Source organism: Syngnathus typhle, linkage group LG1, assembly GCF_033458585.1.
Source record: "Syngnathus typhle isolate RoL2023-S1 ecotype Sweden linkage group LG1, RoL_Styp_1.0, whole genome shotgun sequence".
Lineage (NCBI taxonomy): Eukaryota > Metazoa > Chordata > Actinopteri > Syngnathiformes > Syngnathidae > Syngnathus > Syngnathus typhle.
Genome location: NC_083738.1, coordinates 23,857,665 through 23,880,276, shown reverse-complemented (window position 1 = coordinate 23,880,276; position 22,612 = coordinate 23,857,665). Strand labels below are relative to the sequence as shown.

General features: G+C 42.9%; 4 protein-coding genes across 8 annotated transcripts; 2 read left to right on the top strand and 2 right to left on the bottom strand.

The window, feature by feature from the left end:
* The first annotated feature begins 694 nt into the window (after nucleotides 1–694).
* rap1gds1 (RAP1, GTP-GDP dissociation stimulator 1) lies at nucleotides 695–8,769 on the top strand. Of its 2 annotated transcripts, XM_061294287.1 has the most exons (15): nucleotides 695–1,127; nucleotides 2,357–2,464; nucleotides 2,534–2,656; nucleotides 2,825–2,950; nucleotides 3,988–4,134; nucleotides 4,477–4,605; nucleotides 4,789–4,914; nucleotides 5,109–5,252; nucleotides 5,322–5,453; nucleotides 5,540–5,674; nucleotides 5,832–5,957; nucleotides 6,073–6,212; nucleotides 6,295–6,421; nucleotides 6,499–6,627; nucleotides 6,788–8,769. In XM_061294287.1, the coding sequence occupies exons 1-15, from the start codon at nucleotides 1,124–1,126 to the stop codon at nucleotides 6,913–6,915; spliced, it is 1,824 nt and encodes a 607-aa protein (XP_061150271.1). In that variant the 5' UTR covers nucleotides 695–1,123; the 3' UTR covers nucleotides 6,916–8,769. The 2 variants fall into 2 exon arrangements, with proteins under 2 accessions (XP_061150271.1, XP_061150273.1); XM_061294289.1 differs by lacking the exon at nucleotides 3,988–4,134.
* Nucleotides 8,770–8,858: 89 nt separating this feature from the next.
* Nucleotides 8,859–13,919, bottom strand: LOC133165015 (tetraspanin-5-like). Of its 2 annotated transcripts, none has more exons than XM_061294369.1 (9): nucleotides 13,471–13,917; nucleotides 13,015–13,065; nucleotides 12,449–12,595; nucleotides 12,165–12,335; nucleotides 11,707–11,832; nucleotides 11,567–11,614; nucleotides 11,363–11,479; nucleotides 11,231–11,292; nucleotides 8,859–10,405 (listed from the first exon to the last, which is right to left on the bottom strand). In XM_061294369.1, exons 1-9 carry the CDS (start codon nucleotides 13,549–13,551, stop codon nucleotides 10,396–10,398), a joined length of 813 nt encoding a protein of 270 aa, XP_061150353.1. In that variant the 5' UTR covers nucleotides 13,552–13,917; the 3' UTR covers nucleotides 8,859–10,395. The 2 variants fall into 2 exon arrangements, with proteins under 2 accessions (XP_061150353.1, XP_061150354.1); XM_061294370.1 differs by lacking the exon at nucleotides 8,859–10,405 and adding an exon at nucleotides 10,413–10,867 and having other exon boundaries at nucleotides 13,471–13,919.
* A 330-nt stretch (nucleotides 13,920–14,249) lies between these two features.
* Nucleotides 14,250–17,707, top strand: LOC133165114 (eukaryotic translation initiation factor 5A-1). Of its 2 annotated transcripts, none has more exons than XM_061294565.1 (6): nucleotides 14,250–14,573; nucleotides 16,142–16,311; nucleotides 16,387–16,491; nucleotides 16,564–16,695; nucleotides 17,136–17,206; nucleotides 17,320–17,707. In XM_061294565.1, exons 2-5 carry the CDS (start codon nucleotides 16,144–16,146, stop codon nucleotides 17,196–17,198), a joined length of 468 nt encoding a protein of 155 aa, XP_061150549.1. In that variant the 5' UTR covers nucleotides 14,250–14,573; nucleotides 16,142–16,143; the 3' UTR covers nucleotides 17,199–17,206; nucleotides 17,320–17,707. The 2 variants fall into 2 exon arrangements, with proteins under 2 accessions (XP_061150549.1, XP_061150541.1); XM_061294557.1 differs by lacking the exon at nucleotides 14,250–14,573 and adding an exon at nucleotides 15,500–15,626.
* Nucleotides 17,708–18,339: 632 nt separating this feature from the next.
* Nucleotides 18,340–22,394, bottom strand: gps2 (G protein pathway suppressor 2). 2 transcript variants are annotated; one of them, XM_061294341.1, is made up of 11 exons: nucleotides 22,235–22,394; nucleotides 21,319–21,455; nucleotides 21,125–21,234; nucleotides 20,733–20,845; nucleotides 20,575–20,654; nucleotides 20,381–20,460; nucleotides 19,792–19,963; nucleotides 19,629–19,712; nucleotides 18,869–18,945; nucleotides 18,701–18,796; nucleotides 18,340–18,619 (listed from the first exon to the last, which is right to left on the bottom strand). In XM_061294341.1, the coding sequence occupies exons 2-11, from the start codon at nucleotides 21,410–21,412 to the stop codon at nucleotides 18,527–18,529; spliced, it is 999 nt and encodes a 332-aa protein (XP_061150325.1). In that variant the 5' UTR covers nucleotides 21,413–21,455; nucleotides 22,235–22,394; the 3' UTR covers nucleotides 18,340–18,526. The 2 variants fall into 2 exon arrangements, with proteins under 2 accessions (XP_061150325.1, XP_061150326.1); XM_061294342.1 differs by having other exon boundaries at nucleotides 21,319–21,436; nucleotides 22,235–22,249.
* Nucleotides 22,395–22,612: the final 218 nt, after the last annotated feature.

Here is a 22,612-nt window from a genome sequence, read left to right as displayed (position 1 = left end):
CCTGGTAAAAGCAACTAATGAAATATTGACGAGAAAAGCGCACACAAACCCGAGGGAAGCGCAAACATCGAAAAGTCACGTGATAGAAGTTACTGGTTCACGAGACTACGCCCGAAAGTATTTTCTAAGGAGATTGCAACAGAAAAAAGTAGAGCATCAACAAACCCGGATTGTGACATTGATGTGTCATGAAGACGGGGAAATTTTGCAGTTTTACAGAAGATTAAAATTGCAATATTACGAGGAGATGATTAGTTTCACAAGATTAAAACTGTAAGACAGGGCAACGATTTAAATTGTAGTATAAATAGGGGGGGAACAATTTATACAATAAAATCGAGGGAATGTTAGAAAACAATTTTGAACTGTTACGAGAAAAAGGCGAATAAAAGAAATGATATAGGGTCGCCCTGACCCAATCACAATGACTTGATCGGAAATTAGGTGAATTTCATCTGTATCTGCTGATAAAGATTAGCTTTTCAAATGTTTTAAATTCTGAAAGTTAAGAACAAAAGATTCAACCAATTTATTTGATTTGAACCACATCATTACAGACGTTAATCATGTGGATATATGAATATTTTGAAAAAAGAAAAAAGCTCCGTTCCCATTTGATGCGTTGACGTTTTATTTTGAAAGCCAAGACGGAAGTGTTTACTTATCGATTTATCGCCGCCTTCACTTTGAAAGGGAGTGCCTGCGCCTTTTTATTGTGAAATCTTATCCGGAAAACTTCTCTTACCTGCCGTGCTCACACTCATCAGTGGCACCGTACTTTAGTTTAAAGGACGCTCTTACTAAAAAAAAAAAAAAAAACCTCCACTCTTGGCTTGGGGTGGCAATGACAGGAAGTTAATCGTATAGCAACAGCGAATCGCAGATTATTACCCTTGGGTTGGCTCATTGCTAACTGGTTAGCTCACGCGCCACACCAGCGAAGACGTTGTGTGGATAAGATAAGCGTGGCGTGAAGCAGAAGCAGAAGACGCAGAAGCAGCATCAACGGCGCGTATGTGTATGCGCGGGGGGAGCTGGCCTTCAATAGACCCCGCGACGACGAGCTGGAGAGCTTCCACACCCCCCCACGTTCGTCTCTTTCCCGGTGCAGCATCCCGTCGAGATGGGTGAGTCGCTAGACGGCGAAGCTAACAAGCTAGCCTGACAATCTAATTCACCTTGGCGGGTATTTGTTAATAATGACGTCATTACAGCCCCTGTCACTGTTGCTATGTTATTAGCGACGCGCTGGGGAAATGGCAGCCTAACGGGCTTGTGTGTGTGATTAGGATGCTGCATTGCAACGGCAGTAAATAGTGTACTGCTTCTCGGGAGGCTTGGGTGTGGGCTCCATCTTCCGAAATGGCACCGCCGGCTGCGCCGTTGATGGTGCAGATGGCACTCCTTCATCTTTACAGCTGTTACGCAACACAATCCCCGGCTGCATATTACTTCACTGGAGCTTCCCCTTCTTCATTTAGGTCAGGGCTCCGGTAAAGTAGGGCCACATACTAGCTGTCAGTCAGAACCAGCAACTGAACTAGTCACTAATAAGTTACGGTCAGCAACTCACCCTTGCGCATTTATTGTTGAAAAGCCATTGTGGTAAGGCTTGGTGGCAGCCAAGGGTTGGTTCTCGTTTTTGGAGTGGTTTTTTTTTTCTTTTTTTTTTTTTTTTTAAATTACATGCAGTCATCTCAGCGAGAAAAGATGAATTGAGATACTGTCCGAGTTACAAACGTAGTCAGGGAATGAATTAAACTCGGATTTCAAAGCACTACTGTACATCCATATTTCTACATCATGTACCGTATTTTCCGCACTATAAGGCGCACCTAAAAACCTCCAATTTTCTCAAAAGTCGACAGTGCGACTTATATATAGACCGATGTGGATTCGTGGATGAGGACTAATTTATTAAAGTAAGCTTTACGTATTTTGTGTGTTGTGTGATATTAACGTTTGAGCAACGTTGAGTTATTGATACATTGTTATTGTTTTCACTATTTTGACTGTCAATATATTGTGATTGCATTAACGTTTGAGCAACATTGAGTCATTTATTCTATGCGCCTTATAATCCGGTGCGCTTTATATGTGGACAAAGTTTTAAAATGGGCCATTCATTGAAGGTGCGCCTTATAATCCGGTGGGCCTTATAGTGCAGAAAATACGGTATAGTGAAATAAAACTGCTGACTGTGCCGTATGTTCAATTCCCACAATTGTGATATTAAACGTAACAATGCATTTTAGCATCAGATTTATAGATACTACGTCTGTGCTGCGGTAAAATGTGCGATGGGGTAAGAATCTCTTAATGCAGCCATCACTCAGCTGAAACGTTTTGCTTCCAGACAACCTGAGTGACGCCTTGGCGAAACTTAAACTGGCGTCCACAGACAGCGCCTCGGACAGCGTGGACGGCTGTCTGGACTGTCTGCTGAAAGCTCTGCTCAACAACAGTAAGGACTCTTCCAGACGTGTTCAGCCGAGCTCTAACGGTTACCGTTAACTGGGTGTGGTTCCCGTAGCCACGGAGGCCAGTGTGAAGGTCCAGGAGATGGGCGTTCTTCCCCTCCTCGCCACTCTGCTCAGCCCCCAGTCATCCTGCACACCCAGAGTTGCCAATATCATCGCAGAGGTGGCCAAAAATGGTGAGGGTCCAGCTCCAAGCAAAAAACATATAGGGAGTCAGCCATTTTGTTTTGAAGCAGCCATTTTATAGTAATATTTTTGAACCACATGTAGTAGAGAGATTAGATGACACTCAGTTTGAGCCACCCGGGTTTATAACTTGCACTGACAGTCTTTTCTTCCCCTAGAGTTCATGCGAACTCCCTGTGTGGAAGCTGGCCTCATCCCTCCACTCATTCAGCTGTTGAACTCCACCGATCAGGAGATTCTACTGCAGACGGGCCGGGCTCTTGGCAACATCTGTTATGACAGCCGTAAGTAGCTCTCCCATATGAACGCAGAATCCCATGAAGCTGGTTTTGGGTTTCAGGGCCCAACAGGTCGCCAGCGTTGTGTGCTTTGGAATGTGACATTTGCGGGGGGGACAGCAGAGCCGTCAGTAACGCAGATCGTCTCGGTTACTGTAAACGTCAGTCTGCTTCAAAACAATAAAACATTGAATGTTTCCTGGGAATGCAGATGACCTGATTCAGACAGCAATTGATATACTAAATGGTTGCTATGTTTTCTTCTTTGAAGGATGGGGATTGGACACTTTCCGATATGCAAACCGCTTTTGAATTTTTGTACGACTTGATACGTTTAAAAGACGGATTAAAGCACAGCCTGCTGTCGAGCTTTAAATACCAGCTGTCGGTTCTGGCGCGTTCCGTGCTGAAAAGCCCGCTCATCTGTGGAATTCCGTGGGATGCGACATTTGTTTTGGCTTGATTATGGACTGAATGGTAGGAGTGTAAAGAAGCGTGTCCCTCATCCAGTTCCTGTTTAAAATGGTGCTGGGGAAAGACAATAGAGCTTCTCTTTAGTTTCTCATACGGGCATTTCAATTGTGAAGTATGCATATTCCTCACATTAAAATTGAAATCAACAACAATGCACATTTAATGACAAGAATTTCTGGAGTTATCTTTTGGACTTTTGCTCTTCACTTGCAGACGATTGCTCGAAAAATTAGGCAAGCTACATGAGCTAGCGCAGTGTCTGAGGTGTCCTAGCTAAAAATCGGATCAAAATAAAAGTCAGAAGTATCATTCTCTGTACTATTAGTGACAAAAAATGTTATTGTCAGGAGTGTGGATCATCAATGTTTGACAAACACTAATTGCGCAAGAAATTAACAACAAAAATATTTTTGACTGACTGTATTACGCTACAGAGATAGTGTATGAATAGGACAATACATAACTCCGTGTTTTTTTTTTTTCTATCTAGTGGTTCTTTTCCTTATTATTCCCCCCCCCCCCTCCCCCTTTGTGGTTGATTATTTGTCCCGGCCTCTTTTGTTTTGCAGATGAGGGCAGGAGTGCAGTTGACCTGGCAGGAGGGGCTCAGATAGTAGCTGAACACATTAAAACCCTCTCCCAAAATACAGAGCCGGAAAATGAGAAGCTCTTGACAGTCTTTTGTGGCATGCTGATGAACTATAGCAATGATAATGGTAATGACCATCAGAACAACCGTCATCTAATACGCCGGTCTTCTCCTGTACGCCATCAAAACGAAAACCAAACCCAAAAAAGCTCAGCCGTTTTTCATTCTTCTCATCTTTCTGCCATGCTCTGCTATTTCTTTCCCCCCAGTTTCACCTCTGAAATTAGATCGACATATAGATTTCATAAACTAATCAATAACACAGCGAGGCAATAAAAAAATGGACCTGCGACCCATTTGGGGCCCTTTGGTGGAAGATGTGTTGAAGGTGTTCACAACCTTTAATGGCGTCCTGAACAGTCATAATAGTTTTAACAAATGGTCTTTCCGATTTTACGTTCCCTTCTAGATTCCCTACAAGGCCAGCTGATCAGCATGGGCGTGATCCCCACTCTGGTGAAGCTGCTCGGCATCCATTCCCACAACGCCGCCCTGACGGAAATGTGTCTCATCGCCTTTGGGAATTTAGCTGAGCTCGGTGAGTGCTTAGCCCGGACCCAGGAAGAAATTTGAAATTTTGCGCCATCCATCTGTTCTGCATACGTGCTTCGGACTTGGCCACGAAAGCAATCGCTCAGACAAATTAAAATGTGGATTGTAAAATGGTTATTGAATATAACGTCCTTTGCAATTTTTGAAACAGCTTCTGTTGTCTTGTCAGAGTCGAGCAAGGAGCAGTTTGCCTCCACCAACATCGCCGAGGAACTGGTGCGCCTTTTCCAGAAACAAGTGGAGCATGAAAAGAGAGAAATGATATTTGAGGTCCTGGCTCCTCTCGCAGAAAATGGTAATGTGCCATAATTGTCTCTCTTTTCTTTTTTCTCTTAAACATTTCTGAGTGCGTTGTCTATTAGTTTTCTATTTAAAAAATATTATTAATAATAAGAAAGGGTATAATTACTAGAGTTAGAAAAAGCAAATGATATTGTTCCGTGCTAATGTTTCACATCATCTATATCCTTGCCCTTCGCTCCTGTCCAGATGTGATCAAGTTGCAGATGGTGGAGGCGGGCTTGGTGGAATGTCTCCTGGAGGTGGTGGGCCAAACTGTAGACGGCAAGCGGGAAGAGGATGTTGCCCAGCTGAAGACAGCTTCTGACCTGATGGTGCTCCTGCTGCTCGGAGGTAAAAAGTCGCTTTTTACATCTGCGCTCCGGCTCCATCCCTGTGAATAATTCTTGACCGTCTGTGCAGATGAGTCCATGCAGAAGCTGTTTGAGGGAGGGAAGGGCAGTGTCTTCCAGAGGGTGCTTTCCTGGATCCCATCGCACAACCACCAGTTGCAACTGGCTGGTGCGCTTGCTATTGCTAATTTTGCCCGCAACGGTAAGACCTCACGAAGATGGCGGTTTGTTCCATCGTGCCGATAATTCAACCCCCAAACCCGTTGTTTATTTTCACCCTGTGGACAGATGGCAATTGCATCCACATGGTGGACACTGGTATCGTGGAGATGCTTTTGGAGCTGTTGGATCGGCACATCGACGAAGGCAACGTCACAGTTCAACACGCAGCTCTCAGTGCTCTTCGTAACCTGGCCATACCCGGTGAGCCGAATCTTACTTCGGACACACTCTCTCGGCGCTGAGGTCCAAGCTTTTTGACCGGCCGCGTATAGAAACGTATAGTATAGTCGTGTGACGTATTTACTCATAGGAGGGCCAAGATTCCACCGTGATCATGTTGCGTGTCATGTCCCGCCAGTTGTGAACAAATCCAAGATGCTGTCAGCTGGAGTTGCAGATGTGGTGTTGAAGTTCTTGCAGTCTGAGATGCCGCCTGTCCAGTTTAAGCTTCTGGGGACCTTACGTATGCTCATTGACACACAAGGTAGAAGTCTTCTCATTCTTTCCTGTCGTAGCAGCACAGCAAGGCCACAATTATCTTGGGGGGATCTCCGTATAGAGCGAGTGGTCGTGAAAATCCCGCTCAATATTTGTTGCAGTGGAAGCAGCGGACCAGCTTGGCACCAACGGGAAACTGGTGGAGCGGCTGGTGGAGTGGTGCGAAGCCAAAGATCACGCTGGGGTGATGGGCGAGTCCAACAGGCTTCTTTCCGCTCTCATCCGACACAGCAAGAGCAAGGTCTCAAGGCCACTTTGGTTTGAAGCAAATATTTTGAGCTGATTTGGACTGATTGTTAAAAAAATTTAATGTGCTTTTTCAGGATGTTGTTAGGACAGTCATCCAGGGAGGAGGAGTCAAGCACTTAGTCACCATGGCAACCAGTGAGCACATGATCATGCAGAATGAAGCACTGGTGGCGCTGGGCCTCATTGCGGCGCTCGATTTGGGTGAGAATAATGTCCAGAAACGACGGTGGCGTTTGAATCAATCCGCAAACTGAATTGTTCTCATCATCCATTCAAAGTTGCAGCGGAGAAGGACTTTGAAGGAGCCAACCTCGTTGCTGTGCTTCATAAGCTGTTGTCGGATGAGAGGAGTGCGCCGGAGATTAAATACAACTCCATGATCCTCATCTGTGCTGTCATGGGCTCCGGTGAGACCACCCACACACAGTGCACGGGATTATGGTTTAGTTTTGTTGTTTTAGTGGGTTTAGATCAGTATCTGACTTGAAAATATTTAAATAGCAAATGTAGTGCTGATTGTTTTTGGATGTTGAGGAAGAAGCGTTGACTCCTCCTCTCTGCTCTCAGAGCCCCTCCACAAAGAAGTCCAAAGCCGGGCGTTCATCGACGTGGTGTCCAAGCTTCGTTCGCACGAAAACAAGACGGTGTCCCACCAGGCGTCGCTCACGGAGCAGAGGCTAACCGCTCAGAGCTAAGTGGCCCGGATTCGCCGTCAACCCACCCTCCTCTCACAACCCCCAGCCCACCGCACCCAAACGCCCGATGAATGCGCTACCCCTTGTACTGTAAGCCCATCGTCATGTGCCAAGGTACCATGTTGCATTAACTGCCACACAGACATCCTCTTGACTCGTGCTAAGGACAGACTGATTTATGTCGCGTATGAATATGTTATTACACTTGCCACCACATAAGCCACAAAAGCCATTATAATGAGATTTTTTTTAAGGTAAGGTAGCAGATTAGGACGCGTCAGTCTTTCCTCAGTCCTACAATTTGTACATGTTAGTGCTGTCAGTCACAAAATTCTGACTTTGAAACCACGTGCATAAAGTACGGCATAAATCTAAAACGTCAGTAGAAGCAGTGGGATCGTGGATTTAAAAAACGACAGTATTTTTCGTACTGTACTTCAAAATAAAATTGGGCAGGGTACATGTAATGATTACATATCAAATTTATTTTCATGCCATGATATACGGTCGTGTAACAGTAGATAATTTTTTTTTAATTTGATCAGAAATACGCTGGATATGTTGCGGGAAAGACTATTGAACAGCTGGACGCAAGAAACCCTTTTATTCTTTTTATGAAATCCTCTCTTTAGTAAATATTTGGCTTTTTCCCCCCCCCAAAAAAAAAAAATTGGGTTTTTAGAAATACCCAGCATGCCACACACCATACACCACTCTCAAAGCGTTGCAAATATTTGATATATGCATTCAAAGCTGAAAAGTCAAATTAATTATTTTCAGTTTATCTAGAAATTTCACCCACTTCCCCTGATTTTTTTTTATTTTATTATTTGACCCGCGCACGGGACATTACGCATTCTCATCGACACAGGTAGGTTTCCCACCCCTGCTCTAAATAGGCTGATTCCTCCAGTCGTATCCACCTTTATTTGATTTGTTGGGATTTGATTTGTTTCTTTTTTTGTTTCTTTTTTATTTATGTTGATCATTACGTGTTCCATCTGCTGACATTGGGTCGACAGATTTATGGAGAAAGTCAGAACAAAAGAACGGAGGCACCTTTCATGAGTCACGTCTCATTCACTAAGAAAATGACTCACAGATCGGCTTTTTGTTTACTTATCTGTGGCGGGGATCCTTTTCCACAGAACCCAGCCAAGGCAGGATATTTAAATTCGGTAGGCATGTTCATCATGGGTAGAACCACAAAACATCTCAAAAGCCCCTACCTGAAAATAAATAGGAAGTCAGCCATTTTGGCTTGAAGCAGCCATTTGAGGGTCTTTTCGGGCCATTTCTAGGAGTTTTCCAGGACTTTTGCTTGATTGTTACGCATATTAGACCAAATTGCAAATCATTCGTGTTTTCATCATTGCCTGTGGGAACAGTCGGCTCTACAGATGAGTCCCCCCCCACCCCCTGCCTGTGAATTGTCGAATACCTGTTGATATATTATGAGGTTACTCATTTGGGAGCACGAAAGGGGAAAATATTCTTTTGTAGACTTTCAGCAGTGAATAAAAGCGCAGCTAGCGTCGGTGATTCAATGCACATCAGTGAAGACATGCATGAGCCGGCCCCCCCAATGAATCTCTGAAGATTGCTTTATCATATACATCGTATATACTGTAAATCTTGGCATGTCCCAATCCACGACAAATGTTACCATATCATTGTTGCTGTTTTTTAAAAAAAAAAAAACAAGTTTGAATGGTTATTTATCAGATTTGTGCTCTTAATGAGTCGTATCCATAGCAACAGCATAAAAGTACTATACGCGTAAATGTTTGTTGTAAATGTCAAAAAGTTGTACATTTGGAAGATTGTAACAAGATAATTAAAAGATGATAGGTAGCGGGGGTACATCTCTTTGATTCTTTATCATCGGGATTTTAGAAGTATTTTATGTTACGCTGAATGCAGAGAAGCTCTTTCACACAATCTTGATCCACATTTCAGTCGTTTATTTTCAATGCAGCCTCATTTTCAAGGTAATGTATGAGAACATATCATAAATAATACTTTAGTGGGAACTACTGTGATCTAAAACTACCCAATTTGGTAGTACAATGGCCAGTGAGAAGTAATGACACACTCGTGAAACATATCAAATACAATGCCTTTTTTTCAGTGGGTGAGTCAAGTTTAGAAAAAACCCAACAACTCCGTACATGATGCTTATGTCAGGTTTGATTCAAGTGCAGTTAGATAGAGTACGTCACAAATAAGCAGCAAATATAATACCTAGTTAAAAACATGATCAAACATGACATTTCCTGTCGAATAATCAAAACTTAACGTGTAGCAGTCCTTATTGACTCGTTTTTAAAACAGTGCATTAAAAGCCTTCAAAAAAACACCTAGTTGTATCCTAAATACTTCACATCGTCAAAGACCTCCGAAAGTCAAAAATGTCCAAATCTAGAAAAATAAATTGTACCCTCAAACGACTTGAGTTCTGTACCGTCATTTTCGGACTATAAATCGCGGGTTTTTTTCATAGTTTGGGTGGGGGGGGGGGGGGGGGGGACTTATACTCAGGAGCGACTTATATACATTTTTATTTTTTTTTTCACTTTTTTGGGCATTTTATGGCTGGTGCGACTGAACCTCCGGTGCGACTTATAGTCCGAAAATTACGGTAAATTGATACGTGAAACATCATCAGTAATGTAACGTTTTGCATGGGTAAAGTTTGCGCCCTCAAACACTTCATTGGTTACGTAAAAAGTCACATCAAATATTGTAAAGCAAATAGATTTTTTTTTTTTTTTTGGAGCTAAAATACCAGTAATGCTAAAGCAGTGGTTCGCTACTGTTGTTGCAAGGTCATGACCCACTTGTATAGAAGTTGATACAAGAACTATTTTTTGTTGTTTAAAAATAGCCTTTGAAAAAAAAAAAAAAAAGTACAATATGTTATGTTTTTAAACACCGTTTCAAATATTCAACCATAGCAGGGCTTTGTTATGAACTTTACGCATTATGGAAAATACTCATCTAATGTTAAAAGCATTTATCAAAACGCTGTTTATTTATCAAAACCATTCATTTGAATCCCTCAAGAATTAAGAGGCATGTTTGACTGCTCTAAGTTAAGCAATGTGTTAGCCATGTTAGCTCAGAATGCTAACATTCAATACTAACGTGGGTCTGAACTACTAGCAAGCTTAGCTTGGTAAGCTAACGAGGCTAGCTTCTGGTTGCCCACATGAAAATAATCGTATTGCTCTTTTTATTGATTGTAATGGTAAATAGACAACTAGCTAATTTAACGGCAACAGTGTCTCAACTACAACAGTAACCAAAGACGGCAATGTTTTCTTTTTACACGTGTATATATACTGTACATACATGATCCTTTTCACACCGTTGTCGTAGTCGTAGTACCTTAAAAAGGTGCTAGCTCAGTGAGTAGTGCACGTGAATGTCCCCTTCATTGACGTCCTCACGGAGGCCTCAAGTCCTGCAGCTGACTTGTCAAAATCCACTAGACCAAAATCAGAGAAAAATCATGTTATCCGGTTGTTTTGTTGTGGATACTCGATTTTTGGGTGTCATTGGCAATAATGTAGCAAACGACAATGGGGAAAAATTATTGAGTAGCGAGCATGCTAAGACATCACAACATACTTAAGCGACGTCACACTGAAGACACAAAGCACTGATGCTAACGTGAGAAATGTCCTGGCTGCTCCACCAATCTTGAGTACTGCAGGTGATTCGGAGTCACCTTGACAATAGATGCGATTGTCTTCATTAGCATTTTTTCCTTTAGGAAATTACAATTTCTTTTCGTACAAAACGACTGGTGGTGCAAACTACTAATGCAAATTTCACATCAACACCCACCGGATATAAACGCGCATGGCATGTGCCTCACGAGTAGTACGCCGGAACGTTCTTGCCCGAGTGTGGCGGGTGTCGACGTATGGAGAGTTGGGGGGGAACCCTGATGGAGCATGTGGAACGGGTGGGGAGAAAGAGGGGTGAAGTGACTTCCTGTATTACCTGCTTGGAGGAACCTATGACGTCAATTTGTTCTCAAGGTAACCAGAGAACAGAAAATAGGCTACGCAGCTGGAAAAATTTGTAATTTGAGCTTGATGTTCACCAAAAATATTACCACAATGAGAAAAAAATGTCAGGATGACCAGAGAAGAGAGGAAGGAAGATGTAAAGCGATGCAGTTGGACAAATTCAACGATGGTATGACGATGGGCCATAGGTCAGGTAGCAAAATGGAAGCTACAACGTGTCAAGATAAAGACGAACCGATCGGAGGGAAAAAAAAAGCTTTGTTGGCGTAACTCACCAGCTCGCCCGCACGGCTTCAATGTCACTCACTAAGTTCTGCGCCAGACAAATTCCAAAAATCTGCAAAGAGCAACTCTTTGAATGAATGATGTTAAGTACAAGAAAAGCGATACAAGTCAGCGAGACTCACCTGAAGCAACGCAACGCCGATAAATATCCCCGCCACCAAGGTGAGGTTATCCTGTAGCCACTTCTCAAACTGTGGCACGCAGCCTTTCACGTTGATGTAATCCTTCTGCTCCGAGTCCTGCGCAAAATCGTCATCAAACAAATGAAGGTAATGAAAGACAGACCATTTGCATTTAATGAGTATGTCAATTAAAAACACACTTACTGGTTTGCCTCGAACGTCGTATCCACACTGAGTGTTTATTACATCCTCCTAAAGACACGAACAAAAAAAAGTCATCCATCTTGTTTCAGTATCAGCACAATAATAAGATGTCCATAAAGATGAGGCGTCTATGGACGTACCGCGGGGTCCTTGGTGCAGCAGGAGAAGGGAACGCCGCATTTTTCCCGACTGGGGTTTCCATCCGTGCAATTAAAGTAGATGTTGAGGTTCCAGTCGTCCGCTCCAAAAGCACCGCAGCACTCCCACTGAAACGCGGCAATGAACAAAAAAGGCATGTTACATTATTTACAGCGCCGGTAAGGGGCGGCCATTTTGCCTAGTCTATCGACCGAAAATGGCATCGCAGTTGCCGACAAGCGTGATGTCATTTTCAGTCATCAGCAAGTGGCAAAATGGCCGTCCACTGAGATGGATCAAAACAGGTGAAGTTTGTTGAATTCATATTTCACAAATAAAACATTAATCACAACACTGTTTCAACTAGTTGGTCTGCACAGAAAATATCATTCTAAAATAAAAATATTGGGCTTGACTTCCTCTTTTCTAAATCAACACTGACTGTACGATTTGCACTTACATACTCCTGAGTGAAATCGATAAGGTTCTGCAGGTCAATGTCATCCCGGTAAGCCCGGATGTTGTTGTTGATAAACAAGTTCAACTGGTCCTTGATCCAGTCCTTAAAGACGAAAGCCAGGATTCCGGTGGTCAGCTCCAGAAAAAAGATGATTCCCAGGAACACGGAGAACTGCAGGGAGAAAAGATTTCATCCACACGGGGAAGACCGCCATTCAAGTTCAGTCGATGGTTATCCATCATGACTGAATGAAGGTGAGTGCTGGCTAATTGCCCGAAACGTACAAATTTGAGCAGGAAAGTGTTCTCCCGCAGCGCTCCAATGCATCCAGCAAAGCCCAGAATGAACATGACGGCCCCGACCACCATGAAGGCCCACACCGGGTCCAGACCACCCAGGTCAGTGATGGATGAAATGTTGGACAGAACCCCCTGGAGGAGACACACAGCAAAAAAAATGCAGACAAATTGCGTCTGAGGAGAGGCAAACCGAGGTAAGAGAATGTTTCTTAAAAATGTGTAATACTTGACACGTGTCCAGTGGAGGGTGCTGTCAAGTCAGGGTTTTTCAGAACCAGAATGTCTCAACTTATGATGCCACAATTAATAAAGAGCTAATCAAATGTATTTAAAATTGCAGAAATGCTCGGAATTCCATATTCTTAACAGTCGATGTTGGATTTCTGTAGTCCTCCATGAAAGCGAACTGCTTATCTTTGCCTTGAATCCAAATACATTTGTTTCGCAATATTAGCTTGGGAAAACAGTAAACAATGTTTTCTGACACGATACGACACAAAACACTAACCGGATCATAATTATTTTTGGGAAATGATTGAGTCTCCACTCACCTTCTCACTCCATGCCCACAAGCCAATTCCAACCAAAGCCATGCCCAGCAGCTGCAAAACCAAACAATAAGAAATTTGTAGAAGGTCGAATAAAAAGCACTCAGAATCTCTGACGCATGCATTGAGCATTAGATTTACTTTTTAGAATTGACACACCAAAAAAAAAAAGATGGAGAAGCTACAAAAAGTAGAAAAAACACAGGGAATATCTAAAAAGTCCGAATAATATTTCGGAAAGTGACTTGGAGCTTTGCACTAAACTTGTTCTGGACGTCTTTGTCAGGCTGACTGTAAAGGACGCCAACAAGCCGATTAGCAGCTGTCACCCATCTTTTGGTATTGCACCAGCAGGGCTCCATTCCGTTATTGTCAGAACAAAACGCGTCTTTTAATGCCATTTGGATTCATCCCGATTGGAATTGGCACAGATACAACGGCGCGGGCCTTCTCGCTTACCCAAAAGAGGATATTGAATCCAAAAATAAAGTATTTGATGCAGCAGCTGACTTCGTGGCCTTTGTAGTGATTCCCGTTCATGTTTGCTCATCATCGGCTGCAAGAGCGACCCGGGGTAAAAAAAAAAGAAAAGAAAACGAAGGAAAGGAAAGGAAATGGAGCGCCGCTCAAAGGAAAACAAAAACACGGGCGGGCCTGCTTCACGGGCTTTTGGGAGCGGGTTCAAGAAGCACTCCGCGGATGCATCTCATCACCATTTCAGGCCAGTCGTAATAGTCTCAAAAGTCTTTGCCAGGCCAGTTTCTTCACACGATGAGGCGCTCACTTGGCACGTTTGCACGCCGCAATCCAAAAGCTTCCGTCCGTTTTGATTCCTAAATTCCAAGATGCGTCCTTTCGCTTTGGGATAGTGCGCCCCACGGAAGGCGGAACCAACGAGGCAGGTGCTGTGCTCTCATTGGCCGACGGCAACATTGAAAGATGCCGCCACGAGCCAATCAGAACACAGAAAACAATTGCACTTCCGGTGCAACCATTCGTAACTTCCATTTAAGACATCAATACATCAGACGTCCGATAATAGTAATCTGAACGTGAATAAAAATAAAGACAATTTGATTATATACAGTGAATGTGTGAAAAGAATAAATTAGTTGTTGGTTTCGAACACTGTCAAAACCCACATTCGAGACTGTAGGCTAACAACGAGAACAGACGTCTCACATTTGTTTTTTATTGTGAAGGTCCGAACCGGACGTTTCGCTTCCTGCTCCATTATAAAACGGCTGAATGGGGAGGGAGGAGAGGCGGCGTACCGGGGCCGTCTGTCGCCACAACCAAATAACGAGACCGTCGAGCGGGCGTGTCCGCTCTAGTCCGGCGTCGGACTTTTGACGATTGAGTCGAGGGGTGAAACAGCCGCAGTAGCGTGCTTACCTAAACCAACAACAGTGAAACAACAACAGCGGCAACAAAGCCTATCGGGACTGAAATGAAAGACTAATAACGAGGTAGCTAGACACGGGAGAGCAAGTGGACGACGAGGCCACTCCACGGGGGGACTTAATAGTGAAGCCACACAGGAGATTCTTGGTACAACAACGGTGAGTTACGTATCAAAACACGTCCTATAGAACATAAATAAGGATACAGAAGATCCATATTTTCTCCTTAGCACAAAACACATTTATATGAATTGGCTTCATCCCCCCCGCTGAATTCCACACACCTGACATTAAGCTAATTAAACACCGACATTTTTTATTTAATGTGCACGTACTTAATTGCCACGTTTTAAATCAACATTAGTACTTGGAGTCGTGTAGAGTATTTTGAAGAGTCTGCTGGCTGACTTCAAGGAGAGAGTGAGATGGAACAAAGTGGACCATCAAGTAATGGCTTAGTCATGACAGCTGTAGCTTAGCTCGCAGCAGCAGGAGCTACGTTGGGCGGGCCAACATTCAAGTGGAGGATGAGGAAGGCTCGTGGAAATGCCACATATGCGTGGGCTGTGTTATTGTGACGTTTGGAGCGCGGGGTTTTTGAGGGGGGGGGGGGATGATGCGGCTGTCACACTGACGCGGGGCCGCCGTGGCACGCACGGACTAGGCCTCCTGCACCAGTATTTCAAATAGAAGTCAATTGTTTTGTTTAAAACGTGAGTTTAAATACCTAAAGCCATCCAGCTTATTTGTCCTCATTTTATTTGGTCTGAATAAAAGCATTCCCAACGTGATTCCTGTTTATATGACATTACCGTGTTTTTCCATGCATAATGCGCAAAATATAACGAATTTATTGTCCTAAAATCTGGGGTGCGCATTATGCATGGGCACAACAATTTTTGAAGAAAATGTCCCTCAAAATAAAACTTTAAATCACACCTTTCTTCTTGTTTGTTGTCAATCGCGCATCGCATTCAGCCATCCTGCCCAACACACTTAGTCAGTAAAATTCATAATTGACGACACATCGTTTGATGCGATGGTGCAATCCTTGATGGTGTGTTATTGTCAAATATTGTTTGTTTTCTAATCTCCATCACAAACCGGATATCATACGGAGGCCGCCATTACAGATGCGCAGAACGGATGCGCAAGACACGTCACCTATATAAAGAGCGAGAGTTCAGTTCTCTACCTAAATGCGTATTACAGGTAATATTTTATTTCACAACACTTTGCCTTGTTCCTTTCTTCTCTGCTGTTCACTTCAAACACGCTCCATACGAACACAATGCTCTCCTATCAGATGCTTGCTCGATCACCTGCTCGTTTGCTGTCACAATGTACCCTACACAAATCCGAAACATTTCTTCGCTATCGCGTTTGCTAGCGCAGTGATGCTGACCGGCAGAATAACATCCGGTTGTTCCCAAAAATGAGCCATTATGACGGTCAACCCAAATAAATGTATGAGCACAAAACAAAATAAACTGACAAACTCGTTTTCAAATCAGACGACTAAAAACTGTTCAAATATTAAAAAAAAAAAAAAAAAAGGGATAATAGTAAAAGTGAAAACAACTTGCAATTCTAGTAATGACAATTTGTCTTTGAGGCCCGTCTCTGGTCCTCGGGCCTTGAGTTTGACACCTGTGCTTTAAGTGGACATGCGGAGTGTTGCGTGAAACAATGTGTTCACCGTGTGCGCTCGTGCGGCTCTTCCTCAGACATGGCCGATGCAGAGCTGGACTTTCAGACGGGCGACGCCGGCGCGTCAGCCACCTACCCCATGCAGTGCTCAGCCCTGCGCAAGAACGGCCACGTTGTGCTTAAAGGTCGCCCCTGCAAGATTATGGAGATGTCCACCTCCAAAACGGGCAAGCACGGCCACGCCAAGGTGAGGCACCATGCCCTGCGCCCTATCACGCATTCAGTATTCAAAGCCAAACCCGAGTTCTGCTGTCTTCCACAGGTCCACCTGGTTGGCATCGACATCTTCTCCGGAAAGAAGTATGAAGATATCTGCCCTTCCACCCACAACATGGACGTTCCCAACATCAAGAGGGTTGACTACCAAGTGAGACTTTGTAAACACCACTAGACACCGAATCCCAAATTCTTTACAAACCTCCCCTTTTTTCACTCCTAGCTGATCGGTATCCAAGATGGCTACCTGTCCCTGCTCCTGGACAGCGGGGAGGTCCGAGAGGACCTGAAGATCCCAGATGGTGACTTGGGCAAAGAGATCGAGAGCAAAAATGAAGCTGGGGAAGAAATCTTGGTCAGTATTTACCAAGGTTATCTTAGCTAATGATTTTTAAGTAGAGGGCAATGCCAATGAATTAAGACATGGTATCTATTAAAAGTTTTTTATTTTTGGTAGAACCTGGTGATTATTTAAGGCATGGTATCTCATTAGCGCAGATGTCCCTATTGGAGAAAATGCTAGATTTCCTCAGGGCCTGATGTATTTGTTGACTAACCTACAGAGACTACGTAGTGCTTAATGAAAGTAGGGCTTCTATTTTAGGAAAGGTCTTTAATTACTTTACTACCCGACAGAGACTACCTGGTGTTTAATTGCGCTAGGGCTTTTATTATAATTTTATCATTTGCGCCAGAATTTCGAAAAAGTTACTGAATGATACCACCTGTTATTTTGGTGCTGGTTCCCCCATGGAGACATCTATTTATGGCGAGGCGTTGACTTGTGTTATTCAGGTGACCGTTCTCAACGCAATGGATGAGGAAGCGGCCATCGGGATCAAAGCTTTTGGGAGATAAGCACCAAGGTAAATAAACAAGAAGCATTTACATCATAGCACCATTTTCCATTTTCAGGTGTGGCATCATAAAAACTCTCCTTTTCCTCCTGCTTTACTCTTTTCATTTTTTCTTCTTACAGTGTGTTACAGGGGCTGGCGGACCTTGGGGGTTAAAGGGAGGATGTGTTGCTATCCTCCTTTCCTTCTTTCTTTTTCATAGCTCTCCCTCTCTCTATACGTCAGAGCATGGGTTTCTAATGTTTATTATGATTGTATATTAGGAGCAATTGGGTTCAATGCCCACTGAGCAATTTGGGAGTATCCAAGTGGCATTAATGCAACTCTGTTTTTATTTTGAATCTTTTTTACTTGATCCCCCGTTTTGTCAAAGGGCTTCGTTGCAAAAATAATGGAAGCTTGCCATACATTGCGGTTTCCTCTCAAGCGCGGCTAAATTCGGTTCCCGCCCGTGTTTATTTTCCAAACGCTTGTTACAGGAAGTCCAATTAAAATGGAGGTAACCAACTAGTCCAGTTGTTGTAATTGAGTGCTGATTCAATTTACGTACTGCCTGTTAGGAACGTAGCATAAATATGGTCACTGCAAAGATTGATTCATTTTGGGCCGTTGAAAAGAATATGTATAGTATATTAATGGATAGATTGAATACATTTTGGGGTGCCTAAATTTATTGAATTAATAGGATTTTCTGGTGATGGTCAATGTTGTGCTGATTTAGGAAATTGTTAAAAATGTATGAGATGTATAAACTGATCAATTGAGAGGCTTTTGGGGCAAAATTATCCTTGAAAAAGTAAAAAAAATCTGGTTTTAAAATTAACTTCATCCTTAAAAAAATAATCAAAGTAATTCAGCAATAGCTGCTGTAGTCAATCAAAACAAATAGTGTGAAAAGTACAACTAAAAATTGAATCATGGATTTGATGGGAGCGGCTAATAATTTCATGCATGATAACAAATGATTTAAAATTTTAATAAATTATATATGAAATCAACAAACAAGATCAATTAAGTCTGTCAGTGAAATGTGTTTTGAAAAACGGACTAAAATAATATAAAATAAAATAAAATATAGACTAAAATAAACAATTGACAAAGTCAACAAACGTGAATCGAGGGACTGAATACAAATCCATGGACATGCTCAACATTTTATTAAGCAATATACAGTAAAATAAATTGTCGTAACATAAAGTGTACACAAGCTTACAATAAAGAAAACGGGGTAGGGGGTATTCAATACTCCTCCCATGAGAGATACCGCGCGTGAACGACATGTCAAAAACAAAAGTCCAAACTCCAAATTTTAGGACCACTTGAAATGGGTCACTTGGCGTGGTGGTAAAACCTCTGGCCGCTCTGGGTGTGGGGCAGGAAGCCGTGGCGTGGCGCAGCCTGCGGCGAGCTCTGGAACGCGGCCTAGGCAAAAACACAGAACAGGCGTGTTATGACATCACCAAGTCATGGCGGGTGACTCGCTGCGGGGGTGGGGGGGGACACCTTTGCTGTGGGAATCTGGACGGCCATGGATGGTGTAGGCAGCAAGCCTTGAGCAGATGGATGCATGGCGGTCGGGTGCATGGGCCTCAGGGCACCCTGCGTGGCGACAAATGCAAACGACGGGCGATTCAGGCTGCTGTTTACGCCCGGCAAAAAGGGGGTACGTACCGCGTCGGTAAAGCCCGACTGCTGATTGGCGTGTTCCAACTGCTTCTGGAGAGGGATTCCGGCACCAGGGATGTAGCCTGACACGCGACAACAGTAAGTCACAACTACTCAGTCCATCATACAGCTCATCTCTAGCCTGTCAATAACTCAACAAACTAAAATTCAAATTGGACATTTATTAATGTCGTAGATTAAAGACAATAAAAGAATAGGGCAATAATAGTCAAGGAAATTTTTAGGGTAACCCCCCCCACACACACACACGAAATGAACAATAGCTGCTCTGAGGGTAATTACCGTATTCTCTCAAAAACCAACAGTGCGCCTTATAGTCCGGTGCGCCTTATATATGGACCAAATTCCTAAATTCAAACTGGCCCGAAGTATTGTGTCATGAAATCAATCATAAGTGGCCCGCTGAAGACTATGAATCATTATTTTATGATTATAAAGTAATTTGTTTCGTCTGAAGTTGAAATAAAAAAGATAAAATGGAGAATGATTTGATTTGGATTAAAAATCTGACATGATGCATTAATGGTGCGCCTTATAGTCCGGTGCGCCTTATATAAGGATAAATTTTTTAAATGGGCCATTCATTGAAGGTGCGCCTTATAGTCCGGTGCGCCTTATAGGCCGGAAAATACGGTAATAGGTTAGTTAATAAATGTTATATTTTGAAATAACTAAGAAAAAATACATGATGAAACGGAAACAAAAAAAGATGTGCACGCCAGTCAAATATTTTTGATGAACTGACCAGGTTGGGAGGTAAAGTGACTGTGGACCGGGTAGGCAGGCTGTTGGTGGGGCAGATACTGCATGGCCTGAAAGGCGGACGCTCCTAAAGGGCCGAGGGGTCAAAGCCACACGTTAACAAATACTGACGCCGCATAGCATTCCACACGCGTGCGAGGCCGTACCTCGGATCTGAGAGCCGCTGGCGAAGCTGACTGGCACGGACGGTCCGGGAGCGTAGGTGGCGGGATGCTGGGCCTGCGCCACCCCGTAGGACTCGTGGACCGCCTGGGCCCCACTGAATTGGCCGTGCTCCGCTGAACCCGAACTGAATGCAGGCGTTTGATAGTGACGTGTCTAGTCAAAAAAAGGACATTGGATTCAAAATCCTTCCATACCTGCTCGGTAGTCAGTCGGCCATTTTGTAGTCCCATTCGAGTTGCGAGTTGGGCTAATTTTGTAAATGACTCTAGCCAACATTTTTTGTGCGATTTTGAGTTTTGACAAATTTGTTTCATCTAAATTCTGCCCCAAATGTTATAAAGACATACAGTGGGGCAAAAAAGTATTTAGTCAGCCACCAATTGTGCACTGGGAGATGCCTGTAATCTTCAACACTTCAACTATAAGAGACAAAATAAAATAATGCAGAAAATCACAATGTCAAGTGATTTCAGTCCCTTTTCCCTAATCATGAGAGAGGAGGAGCCGATTTTTTGAATGGTGCTGGGTTGGCTGCACGCAATTTGGTGAAAGATACCAACGGCTACTTACAGGAAGAACAGCGCTCTGGAAAAGCTGCTTGCTCCGATCTCCTAGCAGCGCGCCGGGTCGACTGTGGCTGACGGGACTGCCTGATGAACGAGGTGGGCAATTATGACAACTTTGTTGAAAAGTCACGTATCTCATTCAAGCATAAATATCCTCATTTTATTAACGTGTTCCAGGGTATCTCGAGTGGCGCTCACCCTGAATATTGAGGAGGTGCTGGCCAGCATGCATGGGAAGGCTAGCCTGGTAGCTGGCCGACGTCAACGTGGTGATGTCACTGAAAGGACAGGAAGTGAGCAAGCGGCGCGTCAGCAAATAAGGGCACGAGTCAAAGCAGCAGGTAAGCGGTACCCACCTTTGCTCCTTGCGTCGTCTTTTCTCTTCTTCATGGAGGACTTTCTTGAGTTGCAAAAAAAGCTGATGTTTCTCCTCTTGGAGCCCTTGAAGCTTTTCGCCCATCTTCATCACCTGAACAATATCCATTATCAAATTTATCTACCAATTTAAATATTTCCCATACAAATTGAAACTTTCACAATTTTAACTTATTTTTGTGTATTTAAACTAATCATAAAAATGAATAACCTCATTAGTTAAGTCAAATTACATTGCATTTTACTTTGATGAAATCGCCTATTTTAATTAGGTACAGTCATTTTTCTAATTGTCAAATTACACTAAGCTACACTTTAACTATTTCATTTATTTGATTTTTGTACTTTAATTTTTTTTTTTTTTTATTCAAACCTGTTCTTTGGTTTCCTCTAAGGACATCCTCTCCTCAATCTCCTTGGTTCTCTTCCTCTCCTCCTCCTCCTTCATCTTCTGCTCCATCATCTTGTCCACCTCCTCCTCCTCTGAAAAAGAAAAAAAAAAAGACCCCAATGCCACTTCAGCGTGTGTGCAAAAAGAAAGCGGGGAGAGGGGATGCAATGTGTCACCTTGTCGCTTACGCTCTCGCTCCCTCATGATGTGCTTGTGGAGGGCGCGGGCCATCGCGTTGGACAGCTTGGGTCTCTCCAGCAGGGCGGGCATGGTGACAGTCAGTGGAGGGGCCAGCTAGAAGGCAACAGCACACCTTCAGGAATAATTTTCATTAATTTATTTTTTACGTTTTATAAGCATACAAAATATATACAAACAGGAACATTTCAATATAAGCATAGTGGCAGGTTTTTTTTGGTGCTAATTTCTTATAGTGAAAAATAAAGTTCTACATTTTTCATAGTTTTCTTCAAATACAAATTACTTTCAATTTAATATTTTCCCCATTGCAGATTTATTCGGAAGCATTTCTGGCTTCTCTTTTTAAATGTAATCTATTTGTAACTTAATGGTATTAATTATACAATCAATATAAAGTATTACTAACTTATTTTGAATATATCGTTGCAGATTACCAGTCTGCACTTACTACCAATAACTAATTTTAAAAAATAAATTAGATATGGTTTGGTTACATATTATTTATCGATTGACAGTATGTTTTATCCTTTATTTGATCTCTTTTACTCCTGCCAAATGAATCAGAGTAACATAGGAAGCGCAAACAAATAAACTGTAAAATCATCATTATTACTGAGCTATAAAACTAGCTAGAAGTTGATCAAGGCCCACACACCACACCGACAAGCTGCCAGGTTAGCCCTGCATTAGGAAGCTGCAGTTAAATTGAAGTCTGTGTATATATTAACGTAATAGAGACTGAAATTGTTCATTTAAAGCAAGAAAGTACACATCGCATTTAAGGTCGCACGCCACCTTCTCAAATGCAGCAAAATTGAACCAGTTAGCCCAACGTAGCTTACGGCGTCATATAGCCGGCTAAATCGTAAAAATAAAGTCAAAAACACTTACTTTTGACGTCGTGCGTGTCCTTAAACGCGTGCTCGGTTGATTGTTTAACTATATTCTAGTCTTGATGTTTGGATTTTCCATAAAAGAACATTTCGCCGCTAACGATAAACGGAGCGATGACAACGAAAACGCACTTCTGGTGTCTGATGCGTTCTGGGAAATGTAGTTTCCTTCAGGCAACATTTTCTCTCGCGAGATTAGCATCCGCGGGCGTTAACATATAATTTGATCATAACAGGAAAGACTTTTTGCCTTGGTATTTTAATGGTTAAATGTCACCCAGGTGTAAAACAGTCGACTTTTCAAAAAGTTACGTGTTATTTTAGGCATTAATTCAGACAATTCTTATTGACAGGATAAAAATCAAGACAAGAGACA

Coding starts and splice junctions, on each gene's coding strand:
- rap1gds1 (XM_061294287.1), top strand. Junction 2,951..3,987: donor CAACATCTGTTATGACAGCC/GTAAGTAGCTCT, acceptor TTTGTTTTGCAG/ATGAGGGCAGGAGTGCAGTT. Junction 5,958..6,072: donor TATGCTCATTGACACACAAG/GTAGAAGTCTTC, acceptor TATTTGTTGCAG/TGGAAGCAGCGGACCAGCTT.
- LOC133165015 (XM_061294370.1), bottom strand. CDS start 13,551: ATGAACGGGAATCACTACAAAGGCCACGAAGTCAGCTGCTGCATCAAA. Junction 13,066..13,470: donor GATTCAATATCCTCTTTTGG/GTAAGCGAGAAG, acceptor TTGGTTTTGCAG/CTGCTGGGCATGGCTTTGGT. Junction 12,596..13,014: donor TGTGGGCATGGAGTGAGAAG/GTGAGTGGAGAC, acceptor TGTCTCCTCCAG/GGGGTTCTGTCCAACATTTC.
- LOC133165114 (XM_061294557.1), top strand. Junction 16,492..16,563: donor TCAAGAGGGTTGACTACCAA/GTGAGACTTTGT, acceptor TTTCACTCCTAG/CTGATCGGTATCCAAGATGG. Junction 16,696..17,135: donor AAGCTGGGGAAGAAATCTTG/GTCAGTATTTAC, acceptor TGTGTTATTCAG/GTGACCGTTCTCAACGCAAT.
- gps2 (XM_061294341.1), bottom strand. CDS start 21,412: ATGCCCGCCCTGCTGGAGAGACCCAAGCTGTCCAACGCGATGGCCCGC. Junction 20,655..20,732: donor AGACGACGCAAGGAGCAAAG/GTGGGTACCGCT, acceptor CTGTCCTTTCAG/TGACATCACCACGTTGACGT. Junction 19,713..19,791: donor CAGCGGCTCTCAGATCCGAG/GTACGGCCTCGC, acceptor TCGGCCCTTTAG/GAGCGTCCGCCTTTCAGGCC.